Source organism: Podarcis pityusensis, assembly GCF_964106645.2.
Source record: "Podarcis pityusensis genome assembly, chromosome: 3".
NCBI lineage: Eukaryota > Metazoa > Chordata > Lepidosauria > Squamata > Lacertidae > Podarcis > Podarcis pityusensis.
In genome coordinates, this window is record NC_138026.1 from 25,956,201 (window position 1) to 25,971,196 (window position 14,996).

Below are 14,996 nucleotides of genomic sequence, written 5' to 3' on the forward strand. Positions count from 1 at the left end.
CTCAATAAGGTCATCTATCATATGTCAACTCAGTTTACCTCTGTAAACTAATCAAAAAACAACACTTCAAACTATTCAGGCTTTATTCATAAGCAGATGTACTGAGCCCTGGATAATTTCAGTTGCCTTTCAATATCTTTTTCAACTTTTTTTAAAAGATAAATGACCATAAATGTACACTGTATTCTATACTGTATGTGCCCATATGAGAGATTTATAAAACATTACAATGCTTGCTCACTGCTGGAGGGTAGTTTCTTTAAGAAAAAATACACACACCTTGAAATGAGATAAACTGTGTTTTTCTGATTCTGCCATGCAAGTCATCGTAGAAAAAAATATATTTGGAAACCAACATTTATACTGTTCTCTCAATAGGCAAGGATGATTTGACAGTTTCCTGAAGGATATTATGTGAGTGCACACAAATAGCATATTAAAATATTCCTCAAGTTAAAATATTTATCATATTTACTTTATAGGAGTTACTCTGCAGTTGTAAGTGTTTGCAACATGAGTTCTGCAATGCTTCAAAGACTGTTTTCAGATTATGACCAGATGCAGACTGCATGGCTGCGCCATCAAAAAACTTTTTGCTCCCTGCTCTTGCTGTTTATCATCTAGCCCGATGAAGAGTCCTGAAGAACTCAGAAGTTTGCACATTGTTTTCTGACATACTGTTTAGCCTATTAAAGTCTTAATATGGATTTTGGAATGAATTGCTGAATTTGCTAAGCACTAGTATCCAGATCTGAACCGAATGAGAATTAATAAACAACAACAACATACCAATAAACAGGGACATAATTCACATTTAAATAATGTTAAACTCCTTTAGTGCAACTTCGTCTCATACGGCACACAAATAAGAGCGGCATTTCATATGCAATTCTTGATCCAGGTGAAGTTTTAGAACTATGCCTAAACAGAGGAGCAGTTGGCAAAACACGTTGTCTGCAAGCAATCGAGGGAAAGAAATTCCTGTCCTTACCAGAAACAAACAAGAGGTGTCTCAGTTGGTCCATGCAAGTGTACTGTTGCTGATTGGCTAGCCCTGAATGTGAGTTGGAGTGTCTAACCAATCAGCAACCACACACTGCATAACACTGACTGAGACACCTACCTAAACTGCCATCTCCTGTTGGTTTCTGTTAAGGACAGGAATCCACTTTCTCCCACAATTGCAACACAGTAGTGGCCAGCAGTTTCAGCTGGAAAACTGCCTAACTAGCCATTACTGTCATGTTAATCATGTTTTCCTGTTTATACTATATATGATCCTGTTATAATTCTAAGCCTACACTATGCTATTTTTTTAATTAAAAAAATGTTAATAAAAGCTGGATTCTGCAACCTGCATAAGTTATCCAAGTTAAGCAAATCTGTATATTTGTATATCTGTATATCTGAAGGAATGTCTCCAGACCCATTGTTCTACCCGCACACTGAAGTTCAGCGCCGAGGGCCTTCTGGCGCTTCCCTCACTGCGAGGAGCCAAGTTACAGGGAATCAGGCAGAGGGCCTTGTTGGTAGCGGCACCCGCCCTGTGGAACGCCCTCCCATCAGATGCCAAAGAGAACAACAACTACCAGACTTTTAGAAGACATCTGAAGGCAGCCCTGTTTAGGGAAGCTTTTAATGTTTGATGCATTACTGTATTTTAATATGTTGTTGGAAGCTACCCGAGTGGCTGGGGAAGCCCAGCCAGATGGGCGGGGTATAAATAAATAAATTATTATTATTATTATTATTATTATTATTATTATTATTTCATTCTGCTTCTGGTAATACTGGGAAGGGAAAAAGAACTACAGTATTGCTACCACCCACACTTCAGGGTCCTGGATTTCACAGTGTATTAAGGTCTAGAAACTTGTTTCAGGCTTTTTTAAACCAGCTTGAGGTTCTCAGCATACTGAATCCCGTGGTAAGTATAGAAGTGTGTGTGTTTCCTGCGTGGAATCGGACACTATGTGAATAAAGGAAGTGCTAGTGTGTTGATATGGAGATTCTTTATCGCAGAAATAATGAAGATCTTTTGGGGGAGAACTGGCCTTCTCAACCATGGGAGTCACAACTTCATTCTCTCGGTGTCTAATCTCCTTTCACAGAGTTGTTACGAGGATAAAATGTAGCAAAACCCACAAATGCTCTTATTTACGTTGAGAAAATGCTGAACTGCATTGCTAGGTTGCCTAGAAAGCTAATGTAAACTGGGTGCTTGACTACACCAGAGAACTGAACAGCTGTGGCTCTTGCATTTGTAGAGCAAGTATTTTAACGGGATCATTTAACAAGCGGTTCATTGCCACGGACGAGGCCCATGCAACTCCCAAAAAAGTTACGCCAAACAAAATCTTCAGGCAGTAACCTGAAGAATCATCTCTTTCCTGCTTCTGAAGAAGTTGAGATTTTCAATTTAATCCATAAAAGGCATGAACATCGGAATATTCAAATTAAACCCATGTCAAATCACATCCTACTCCTAATTCTAATTTGATCTCAGCACTACAATATACTATGTTGGCATTTAAGTCAATCCTATTCTGAAAAGGCTTGCAGGGAAGACCTTTTATTCCATTAAATGCAACAAAACGTCACAATGCAAAGCGGTCCGGTTCAGTTTTCCGGTTGTTTTCCTGGGTTCGGCCCTGAACCTGGATGTCCAGGTTTTGGTTGTGTTCAGGAATGCACTGGCAGAGCTAAACTTAGTGCACCAACTTTGCCTGTTCCTGGAGATGCCAGATTTGGCCATGGCATCCCATGTCCCACTTATATGTCATTTAGACTGCCATAATACACTTCACTCGGAGCTACCTTTAGGGACTGCCTGGAAACTGCAACTGGTTCGTATTGCTGCAGCCAGACTGTGGACAATACTGGTGATAGGAAACTTGTGATTCCCATGTTAAAAACCTTCGCTGGCTGACTGTCTGCTTCTGGGCACAATTCAAAGAGCTGGTTAGCATGTTCAAAGCCCAACACAACTTAAAACCCATGGATAATGGATTTTGGGGTATAACATTGAGTATGATGCCTGGGTAAAACTGAGGAATGAGAGTATAAAATTTACAGCCTGTACCACCTTAAGAGAGAATATAATGAAAATGTTGTATCGCTGGTATTTGACACCTGTTAAACTGGTGAGAATGTACAGGATGAGTAGTAAGACACGTTGGAAATACACAGATAAAGATGGGGACTTTTATCACATGTGGTGGACATGTGAGAAAATGAAACAGTTTTGGGAACAGATTTATAACGAATTGAAAAAGATATTTAAATACACTTTCCCGAAAAAGCCGGAAGCTTTCTTGCTAGGCTTGATGGGAGAGGAAATAGAAAAAGCAGATCAAAGGTTATTTATGTATGCTATGACTGCTGCCAGAACTTTGTTAGCCCCAAAATGGAAAGTACCAGAATTACCAACAATAGAGGAGTGGCAGACGAAGATGGTTGATTATGCGGAACTAGCAAAATTGACCTGTAGAATGCGAAATCAGGAGGAAGCAAAATTCCAAAAATATTGGAATAAATTCATGGAGTACATAAATAATAACTGTAGAAATCTGAAGACTCTGGCAGGACTGAAATAAATCTTACGATGTAGATAGGATTGGATACAATAAGAAACTGTGGAAAAGTAACTGACATAAGAAAACCTCTTGAAGGGAGGGAAGGAAGTCAATGCTCAGCAGAAATGTGGGGAAAGAATGTGGGTTGAATTTTACTGTATTTTGTTTGTTTGTATTAAATGAGACACCAATAAAAAGCATTTTTTTTAAAAAAAAAAAAAAGCCCAATACAACTTGGGGATGGAGTATTTGAAACATACGAGCCCACCGAGTTTTAAAAATAATTGGGGTATGCTTTTTGCGTGTGTCTTGCCAATACCTGGAGTGCAATTGGCAGGCAATCAAGAGAGGATTTTTTTAAAAGCAGCTACTCCAGACTCCAGGGTGTCTTCCTAAAGGAGGTCCACCTCGCCTCTTCTCTGGTGACCAAATAAACAAAACATGTTTATTTGATACATCATGAATTGCCTTATTTTATGTCTTCGGAATTACATATTTTACTGTTGCTGAAAAAAATTTGGAGGGACAGTGGGCTATGAATGCCACAAATAACTAACTCTTCCATCAATGACTGGCTTAAAATCTGGGAGGGGCTGAAAAGCTCCTGGAGAACAGACTGAAAGATAAAAGATAAGAACTAGCTCCATCAGCTGGAGAGCTGGAATGGCTACAAGGAGGCAGCCAACATGAAAAGATGTTAAATGTCACCGCAGCAAAGATGATCCAAACGTTCAAGAAGAAAAGATGACTGCCTAGGAAGCTTCGCTTCTGAGAAAGAGTTAGCTCTTAAGGGTGGATAATGAACCAAGCGTGTCAAAAATGCGATGCTGCAGCACAAAAGGCCAATGCTATTCTATTTGTGCAGCTATGACAGAAGCGTTGCTTCCCAAGGCTGATAACATTGCTCCGCTTATCGCTAGTTAAGCATCATCTGAAGTACCGCAGTTTGGAGGAGAGCGGCAGTTCAAGAAGGTGGTTGACAATTTGGAAAGGATTCACAGGGAAACCACAAGGATGACAACGGGTCTGTGGAAGGTAAATGGCATGAACAAAGTCTAAAGAAACTGAGCAGGTTTAGGATAGTGAGCAAGAAGGAGGTGGTGGATGCAGCAGTAGATTTCCATTATTTAAAAGCCTATGAGAAATGAGACGAGAACAATTGTTTACCATATCCATGGTGAACAGGAGAGAAGTGAGGTGTTTAAAAATGGCAAGAGACCTGGGGTGGGGGGAAGAGACCTATTTTTTAAAAAAATGTTCACATAAGCAACAACCTGGGAGATACACAAGCCTCCTTCATGCATTCAAAATAACGTGTGTGGGCACAAAGTGCATGCTCCACCCCCACATGGGTGGCACTGTGGTCTAAACCACTGACCCTCTTGGGCTTGCTGATCAGAAGGTCGGTGGTTCGAATCCACACAACAGGGTGAGCTCCCTTTGCTCTGTCCCAGCTTCTTCCATCCTAGCAGTTCAAAAGCACACCAGTGCGAGTAGATAAATAGGCACCACTGTGGCAAGAAGGTAAACAGCGTTTCTGTGCACTCTGGCACTCGTCAACGGTGACCTGATGTGCCAGAAGCAGTTTAGTCATGCTGCCCACATGACCTGGAAAGCTGTCTGTGGACAAATGCCGGCTCCCTCGGCCTGAAAAGCAAGCTGAGTGCCGTACCCCATAGTCGCCTTTGACTGGACTTAACCAACCAGTGGTCCTTTACTCTTTCTTTCTTTTTAACTTCCACTCCCAACATCCCCATCCACTCTGCCCCCAACCTTTCCATGGTGTGGGGGAAAGGTCTGAAGGGAGGGTTGGCATGTGTGTGGCCAAACATGCTTAGAAGCCACCCATGATGAGGAAGGCTGTATTATCAGCCAAATGCAGTTGGAAATCCTCTTCAGGCTTTCTTTCTCAGATAGAAAGGTGGGGATGGAGTGGGTGCACCACTGGAAACTGGGGGAGGGGGTCACACACATGTCCCCCTACGCATTTTACATCTGCACATATTCTTTTGAAGAGATTAAGACGTCTATCGTTTTTATAGAACTGGGAGGAAACTATTAAATAGCTTAGAATGAAGCTTCTCCAAACAAACATTGCGTTTTGCTAATATTGTGTAGTTGCTAATAATAAAGTCAGGAAGTGATACTCTCCATAAGTTGATTACACACACACACACACACACACACACACACTTGGGGTGCATTAGTGACTTAAAATGGGAAATAGTCATGAAGTAAAAGCTTCTGCAGGCACGATCTGCTGGCGCCCTTCTCCAGTTCTAAACATGCACACCCATGCTACCCGAAAATCCCAGGAGTCCTCAGAGCAGTGCAAAAGGAAGCATCAGAAGCCCACTGAAATATTTTTGTGTGGTTTTAATGTTGGTGCCAGTTTTTCAAGAGGCCACCAGTATTTTAGCTGGCGCGGAAATATAATTTGCTCTTCTCCTGAAATGCCCATCCAACCCATGTCACAAAGAAACAGTTCCATGGAAAATGAAAAACCTTTCCCCCTCCTGTGTAATATGCAGGACCATGGAAGCCATTGGCCTCCTTTTGACTTCCATGGGCTTTAGATCCAAGCCAGTGCTACCATATAACTTCAGAATGTGTGTTTCGGGGGGGAAAGGAATAAACCTCAAGAAAAGTGCCCGTCCACAACCGTATGAAAGCTAATGAATTCAGAGGTTGAGCTACTTACCGTTTAGGTGTGTACACAAAAACCCTACAATCAGTAAAGAACATTTCATCAAACTAAGTGACTGCTAAACCTCACACAAAATGTTATGTCTGTTAATTAAGAGCAAAGTATTTTCTTACTTGTCCTCCTGGTGGTCTTCCTGGTCGCTAAGTTCATCATCATCGACCAGGTGCCCAAAAGGTTCAGAAGAAATGGATACCATGTTGGAGAGGATGACTCTGCTGTCACTGCTGCCTGTCAGCACTAATTGGTCATGGGAATGATTGTAGCGGACGTTCCAGACCCTGAAAACATCAACCCCACCACAGAATCAACCAGTTGAACCACTACCTAAAGGACGCAGATAAAAGCATGTTGTACAGCTTTCAAAATGACAAGTCAGTTTCCATCGATGGATTGCTGAAATCTATTACCTGCTATCAAACAAGTCTATATATTGAAGGCTGTGGACAGTATACCAACTTTTCTACTCTACAAATAGAAGGAACCTCTGTGTTTGGAAGGAGAATTGTGCTTACGGTGTAAAAATATTGGCTATTGTCCAATGCAACCGAAAAACATGTATGGGATGTTTCAGTCATGGGGTGAAAGACATATAGTGAGCTTTGAACAGCAACAATAAAATGCCACTGATATTGCCTCTCTAATAAAGTGCTTAGGAACCGTGTTGAGAATCAGAGGCACAGGTTGCAAGGATGGGATAGTGGCAATCCCCTAGACTCCAACTCCCATCAGCCCCAGCGAGCATGGCCAAAGTTTAGGGGTGATGGGAGTTGGAGTCCAGCAATATCTGAGGGCCACAGGTTTCCTATCTCTGTACTTGAGCATCAGTAAGCTGAATACACTGGCTGTGCTAATCCGAGAAGTGAAACTCCAGCTTGCAGTACAATGTCAGCCCAGTTGCTTGTCCCAAAACCACTGGACTGGATCCAGAGATCTGTGAGAGATCTGGAATGCTCCTGCTGGCGACAAGAGGAGTGGATATCAGCAAGTCATCTCTCCTACCTCCCTTCCTCCCCATACTGTGAATGGAAGACCCTATTGGATCAAATCCTTTCCCAAAATAGAGTAACTCCTTTTGTTCATGGAAGGGCTGCACATTTCAGTCCAATGTAACTCTCTGCTCCTACCAGCCTAGAGAAATAAACACACACTGTTCTTTTTCTTGGGCCGGATAGCATTGCTGCCTTTCCTGATGTATTGGGTAAGCACAGCAATAGCTCTACAATGTTATTTCTGTCTGGGACTGGGCAACTGGGCATTAATGCACTGCAGTTGCCCTGGAGGCAATTAGCAAAAGCAATTCACGTCAATACCTGGATGAAGCCTAGAAGGGGGATTAACAAAAGCCTTATCTTTTGCTCCTACTTTTAAAAACTTTTTATTTCATTTTGCAAGGCCAGTTCTTTACAGAGCCGACCAACAAGTTGTAAGGAGGGGGAGACCCAAAAGCCCAAATCCTGCAATGGAAGTTTTTGCTTATTGTTTAAATACAGCATGCAGATATTACGAAGACAAAACATTCCCCCATAAGCAAAACGTGGATTATTTATTAATGTGATAAATTGAGCCCAAAATTACCCCAAATCTATGCTGGGTATGGTTAAAATAGTCCATAAGACAAAGGGAGGATTAACACTATTAACTGAGCTCTTGAATATCATGTTAATACCAAATGTCTCCAGATTTTCTGTTGTTCTAATGGCTTAATAATCTCCTCAGTAAATAAAGATGTTTCCACAAAGTTGCCTCTTCAATGCCAGTGCTGAAGTCGCTTCAGGGCCCAGAATTATTTTGCCGCAGATGCTGCCACCCTAAAATCTATGAAATCTGAACAACACTCTGTCTCTTGGCTACATAGAAATCTTTCTACATTAATCTTCAACAAAAGGGAATCATTAATCTCTGCTGTAGAAACACATTAAAACTATTTTACAGTAAGGACAATACCTTCCTAGAAAACAAATCAACATTTGCTAGCTTTTAAAATATTAAAAATATCTGTATTCTGCTTAGAGGAAAGAAAGAAAAAAATTATCTGCAGCACCAGCTGAACTTGTTTGCATGGTTTTCAGAAAAGAACAATTCGCAGATTCAATTTGATAAATCCTTCACCCAAATAAATTCACTTTACCAGTGGGAATGCTCTTCCTGTGTCTTCACTGGCTCACTGACGTTTCTGGTGTCCCAGAATTTCACCTTGCAGTCATCTCCGCAGCTAGCCAGATAGTACTGTTTGTTGGGATTAAAATCTAGGTCCCTCACCAGCTGTCCATGAGCATTTTCTATACAATATATTTGACTGCAGGAGGAAAGGGGTGGAAAGAAAAAAAGAGGCACATCAAGAAAAGGCAAATAGCGAAGCCCAGCCACAGTGCTAATAGAAAACAAGGGGCATGTTTGCACTGCAAATTAATTTGCTTCAATTTAGGACAACAGCAACTTGCTGCGTTTGCTTTGGTGCCAAGTGCTGGCATATCAGCTCTGCTCTTTTGAAATTACTTCTGGGGTTAGAACGGTATGTCTGTGAATAGCCAGGTTATTCTGGGGCAAGTAGACCGGATTTAGGGCATTACAGCACATGTACAGATAGTTACAGTGGTGCTTCAGTCACTCATTCACATTCTCTCTCACACACACACACACACACACACACACACACACCAGCATCACCTCCAATGCCACACAGGCAGCTGGTGCTGGGAAACATCTGCCTTGTCGTTAGAATCAAGCCACCATCTTGTCCTCTAACACATCAGCAGCATCGCTGAGATTCATACCAGTGCCAAAGCCCACCTTCCACATAAGAAAATTTGGGGTGCTCTAGTGAGCTCACAAATCACCACTCACATATGATAAAAGGCAGAGGTGTACCACAGTGAATTTAAGGCAGAACAGGGACTGCATACAGCTACCTCTTACAGGCACGGACTCTAAATAAGCATATTGTTCAATAATTACTTTACCATCAGCTTGGTTATGTCTTTTCCCCTCAACTTCCAGCTCTTGGAATATGTGCCATCAAAGAGCATGTAGCCAGATACAAACAACTGCTGTGGGCATGCCTTAAGTTTTGCAGGCAATATATTCCAAACGAATGTGAAGAAATGTATATTGTAGGCCGCACTGCCTACTATTGTCTGGTCATGAGACCATCTGCTTAAAACAGTGCCACCACATTTTCTTCTCTGAAATTCATTCATCTATTTGTGTATTTGCATATTTATACATTTATACATCCCCTTCATAGGGTAATACCAGGGCAGTTCACAACAATGCATATTAAAATGCAACGAAACATAAAAATCGCCGTAGAAACAGTGATTCTACTAAAAGCTCAGCATGAATAAACAGCAAATTCCTGGGTGAATAAAATGGTCTCTAAGCAGCTGTCAAAAACTTGATCAAGTCAGGGCCTGCCTCATTTTGGAGGGAAGAGGATTCCACAAACTGGGTGCCACAACAGATAAGGCCCTCCCCCCATACGTTGCAAGATGAATCTCAGCAGGCTGTGGCACAACCATACGGTTCCCATCTGGAAATCTCAGCATATGACCAGGTGTATAATATGGGGAAGGGATAAGGGCATTTTGTGGCACCCATGAGAGTATCTCAGATTTCCAAATGGGCTCCCAGCTCAAAAAAGGCTGAGGAGCCCTGCTATAATCTCTCACCACTTTGTAGCTACAGGAGTCCAGAAGCTAAAAGGGCCTTGGTGTAGCAGACGAGACAAGAGGGAGGTGGGAAACATGATTTCCGGAGGGTCAGGAAATCGCTTTGAACCCAAAGGTCACATTCCTACATGGACAACCTTCTGAGGTTCCAGTAGGTGGAGTCAAAAGCAAGAGTAGGCGCAGCAATGGAGGCAGCGCCTTCTGCTCAGGTGCTAGTAATGTGTCGCCCACCGCCAAAAATGTACACACCCCATCTAGCTTCAACTTTGGTTTAGGGTGCTCCAAACACAGCCTTATGTCCCCAGCTTTCAAGCTTCTTTTCTAGTCCAGCAAAGCCTTTGAGGTAAAATTAAGCTAAGAGAGACAATGCTTCTCTTCAGCTCACTATGATCAGCTTTGAGCACACACATTTGTGAACTTTTCTGGTGCCATGCCATGAGTCCAATTGCAATTTATACTGATCTAGTGTAGAAGCCCAAAGTCAGGTTTTAACCCATATTACTGTAGAAAATGGAAGAGGAAAGTGAGAGAATTACTATAAGCATTTAAATACATATTTTTAACTTTTCCTAATAAAATTAATCAGTTTTGGGGTATAAAGGAATGTAATTGGAAACAATGGAAATATAGTGCTGCACCCATGAGCACACGGGAGACATAAAACCAAATTTAAAGTCATCTCCCCCTTTAAGGCAGCAGAAGTTATTACAAGACATCCGTCTTCCGAGGCTAGTGATAAATTACTGTGTGCTAAGGGGATAAGCTGTATCTTAAAAAAGCTTGCACAGACTTCTGTTGTCATGGCAACAGATGTGCACAACATCACTCCTTTGCTTATCAAAATTGCAACTAGAGCAGGAAAGGAGTCCTATATTTCTTATATTGAAGCTTTAGGTTTGTTGGCATTCAAAAATTTTGATACGTTGCGGCCCCAATACTAAACACAGTTGTGCCAGGCAACTGACTGTCAATAGATTGGAAGCTTCTGCTGCATTATCTCTAAAGATACTGTCAAAATCAAATGGAAACCTAAAATTCATCCCTCCTCAAACAAAGCAGAGCAAACTCCAGACCGAGCTAATCTCCCCCTCCAGCCCGCCCCCTAAAAAAACCTCTAAAATTTGAAAAAGAAGGTGTCATTAGTATACCAGAGTCAGCCATCGTTAAAGTAACAGTCCAGAATGGAAACTTAAGTCACTCTGCTCTGGACTGAACTGCTGAGTTCAATGGCATTGGCACATTCTAAAATAGGAATGGGGAAGCTGTTGCCCTCCATCACGATCATTCACGACCATTGGCCATGCTGGCAAAGACTGATGGGAGCTGGAGAGCAACAACATCTGGAAAGCCAACGTTTCCCCACCTCGGCTCTAAAAACATCCACACCTAGCTCTATTTTAAATGAATGGGGTGGGTTTTTTTATCAGTAGCTTAATAACAGCAGGATTTTCACATACCGTACATACTGGATGTGAAGAAAAGGGATCCTTTAGGCTGCTGCTATAGCTTATTGAAGGGACACGGGTGGCGCTGTGAGTTAAACCACAGAGCCTAGGACTTGCCGATCAGAAGGTCAGCGGTTCGAATCCCCGCAATGGGGTGAGCTCCCGTTGCTCGGTCCCACCTCCTGCCAACCTAGCAGTTCAAAAGCACATCAAAGTGCAAATAGATAAATAGGTACCGCTCTGGCGGGAAGGTAAACGGCATTTCCGTGCACTGCTCTGGTTCGCCAGAAGCGGCTTAGTCATGCTGGCCACATGACCCGGAAGCTGTACGCCGGCTCCCTTGGCCAATAAAGCGAGAAGAGCGCCGCAACCGCAGAGTCGGTCACGACTGGACCTAATGGTCAGGGGTCTCTTTACCTTTACCTTTATAGCTTATTGAATCCGTGGCAGACGTCTAAACTAGACATGTAAACTAGTGAAATGACTACTTTTGAAGCCTGCTTAAAAAAAAAAAAAAAAAATCACTGCTGGAAGAGTAACTTTCCAGAAAGACACAGCTTTTATACAGATACAGATATAGACAGAAAGAAGAAACCACACTCCTTACGTCATAGTGCGTATATCCCATCCTCGAATGGCAGTGTCGTTTGCTGTCGCAACCTGAGTGCAATTATGGTGGGGACTCCATCGTCCGGAGGTAAACTTCAGCTGTCCCTTTCCTTCCAAGGCGACGGAATTTGACAGCTGCGAGTTAGAAACAACTCAAGTGAGTGACTCTCGTGTGAAATGCCTCTCTAGCTGTACAGAGCAACTCTCTTCAGAGGCAACAAGCAGAACAGCTTGAAACTTAAAACAGGGAATTATTCATGTGTCGGACGATAATATTCATTTCGTAACATGCCTCACTGACTTGTTGGCGAGTTACACTTGGTTCTACCTAGCACAGACGACATTTGTCAATTATTGATGGATAAGATAAAAAAATTATTTATTTATTTATTTATTTATTTATTTCATAACATTTTACAAGGTAATTCATTATCACCTTTGAAAAAAAAGAAAAGAGAGAGGAACCCTTACAGATAAATGGATGAGTTTGGTCAAAAGATCACCTGTGCTACCTCTCTCAATGCTGGGTCTTTTCAGATATTGCTAGGATAAGCCTACATACACAGAAGGTTACAGCAACACGTACACCATTTTTAAAAACCCATCTTATAGCTCAGGGAAATCCCACATTCAAATAAACAGTGCTTTACAATCTACTCGATTCTCTTTCCAGTGTAAGCAGAGACAGAATTCTAGGCTCTGCTCCCAATCTCCCCTTTCCTACTGTGTCTCAGGGACCATCACCTCTTCTGAACAGGTTCACGAACATGGAATAGCCCCTAAGCACAAATGAAGGAAAATGTATCAAGCTGATGATTGTGCTCCATTTCCTAGGACACAAACAGGACCTGAAACACCTGTATTCCTTAACAATACAGGTGACCAGCCTGTGGCCTCCAACCTCATTTTATGCAGCCCCTGGTACCTCATCAAATGGCCTCCTTCCCCATCCCATCAGAGTTCCTTCCTCTTTAAATCCCAGTTGTTTGGTGCTGCACTGTGCACCCTATTGGTGTAATCATAATCACAAGCCATTTATTAGATCAAATATCTTACTTAAAAATCTATTTGTCCCCTCCCCCTTTATATGTAGTTTCAGAACTACAGTAGGGAGCAATAGTAAGAGAAAAGTTTCTACTCTTTGTTTGTGAAGCTAATTTTGGAAAAGAACATGCCGGAAATGCCTGAGGTGACTCATAAACTGGAGCAGGGTGGTAGTGGTTTGGGTAGAATGTCCAATGACTAGAAGGTATCCCTACAGAGATCTTCACCCATCTTCATGATTAGCTGAGCAGGAATTATGCAGAACAACCAGATGCATGCAAATCACCTTAATTTGCATAATTATTTAATGTCACAGGTCCGCTGTCCACAGCATAGAACCTGGGTAACTTTGGAGCAATGTTTTTTTTTTATTACAAAAAATGGTATAGTGCCCACAGCTCAACTGACAGAGACAGCAACTGCTTAAACACGTGCAAACATAGTCAAGGAAAGAGTTAATGTGGACAATGTTTATTTGGAGGAATAGCTCAGCTAATGAAAGGCATGTGACAGTGATGAATTTCTGTAGCTAAATTCCAGCAAAGTAAATGAGAGAGCCCAAGAACTCGACGCTCAGTAGAAAAATTCCCTTTCTATTAAGTGGTATGACTTGTGACAGACTGGAGAACTTCCCAAAGGAAATGCTTATATTTGATACAGATTGGAATTAAGGAGAAATATGGTAACTTTGAGATTATGAACGAAAGAGACTGCCTAGGACAGTGAAAAGCCTAATTAACATTCAAAGAACCTTAAAGCAAGGCAAGGCAGAGCAGCCCAGGGGGAGCAAGAGGAGAAGGAGGAAATGCTAAGCATGTCTGTAAAAACCTGACACTTCAATCAGACAAGAATGTTGATCACAGCATGCAAACAGACTTTGCTCTAGAAAGAGTTGGCCAACTGTTGGCGAGGGAGACAGTGAGTAGAATATTGGTCAATTCGAGGGAACGCTGATAGCAACAGCCAAAAAGGAACCGGCTGGTTGACCAACATGGGGGGGAGAGGGGAGAGGCCAAAAAGGATGAACAAAGGCTTCACATGGGAAGAATTATGACTGTTCTTCTGTGGGTGTGAATAATGTGCGGTTTCTGAAGATTGTTTCATGGCTGTCGAAAGATTTCCCTCACCAGGTATTAAAACACTTACTTTCCTTTGAAAAGCAACACACACACACACACACACACACACACACACACACACACACTGCTGCTGCTTGGAATACAGTTTAAATATGTTAGCAACTTGCTTATCAATCAAACAAACGTACAGAAAAGTAATGCCAACACACACAAAATGTGGCCTCGTTGTAATTTGTGACACTCCTTACCACTGCCTTGCTTGAGCTTTCTTGCAAATCCCACAGAAGCAAGTGATTATCAGCCAGAGAAATTAATCTTTTGCCATCTCCCATCGGCTCCCATGCAACACTGCAAGCACAAAAATTCAACAACGTCACATTAAGCAATCCAAAGCAGGCACACACATGCAAGTCCCTGGGGGTGCATTTATAACCTTCCACTTAACTATAATCTGCAGAAGACATTATCGAGTGGCCCTGTCTTTTTGCAGTTGTTTGGTGCTGCGCTGTGCACCCTGTTGGTGTAATCATAATCACAAACCATTTAATAGATCAAATATCTTACTTAAAAATCTATTTGTCCCACTTTATAGCAAGCACTCTGAAAGCAACTTACAGGTGGCCATCGGAAAAAAGTAAAAAGCAACGCACCACGTTAGCGGTGTGTGTGTGGCACCTGCCACCCTCCAGATGTGGCTGGATTAGACTTCCCCTCACCCCTCACCAATGTTTATGCTGACTGAAGATGATGGGAGTTGGGGTCCAACAGCAATGGGAGGCCCACCAGGTAGCGGAACCCGAAACAGACTATCACATCATTTTCATCCTATGATGGCTTTACTATGCCATGCAGAGAAGGTAAAGTTAGCC

The 14,996-nt window shown here is 42.2% G+C and overlaps 2 protein-coding genes across 6 annotated transcripts in view; one reads left to right on the plus strand and one right to left on the minus strand.

The window, feature by feature from the left end:
* TRAPPC12 (trafficking protein particle complex subunit 12) overlaps window positions 1-14,996 on the plus strand; it is a 651,202-nt gene that overhangs the window by 547,544 nt on the left and 88,662 nt on the right. The gene's annotated exons all lie outside the window — the stretch shown is intronic.
* EIPR1 (EARP complex and GARP complex interacting protein 1) overlaps window positions 1-14,996 on the minus strand; it is a 55,191-nt gene that overhangs the window by 4,595 nt on the left and 35,600 nt on the right. Inside the window, exons 5-10 of one of the 4 annotated variants that reach the window (XM_080999269.1) lie at window positions 14,376-14,475; window positions 12,003-12,139; window positions 8,411-8,578; window positions 6,396-6,560; window positions 6,277-6,300; window positions 20-47 (exon numbers count right to left, since the gene is read on the minus strand). In XM_080999269.1, coding sequence (XP_080855395.1) covers window positions 35-47; window positions 6,277-6,300; window positions 6,396-6,560; window positions 8,411-8,578; window positions 12,003-12,139; window positions 14,376-14,475 — 607 coding nt within the window. In that variant the 3' untranslated portion in view covers window positions 20-34. Of the gene's footprint in view, window positions 1-19; window positions 48-6,276; window positions 6,301-6,395; window positions 6,561-8,410; window positions 8,579-12,002; window positions 12,140-14,375; window positions 14,476-14,996 lie in introns of those variants that run through there. The other 3 variants (XM_080999267.1, XM_080999270.1, XM_080999268.1) reach the window with 3 other exon arrangements.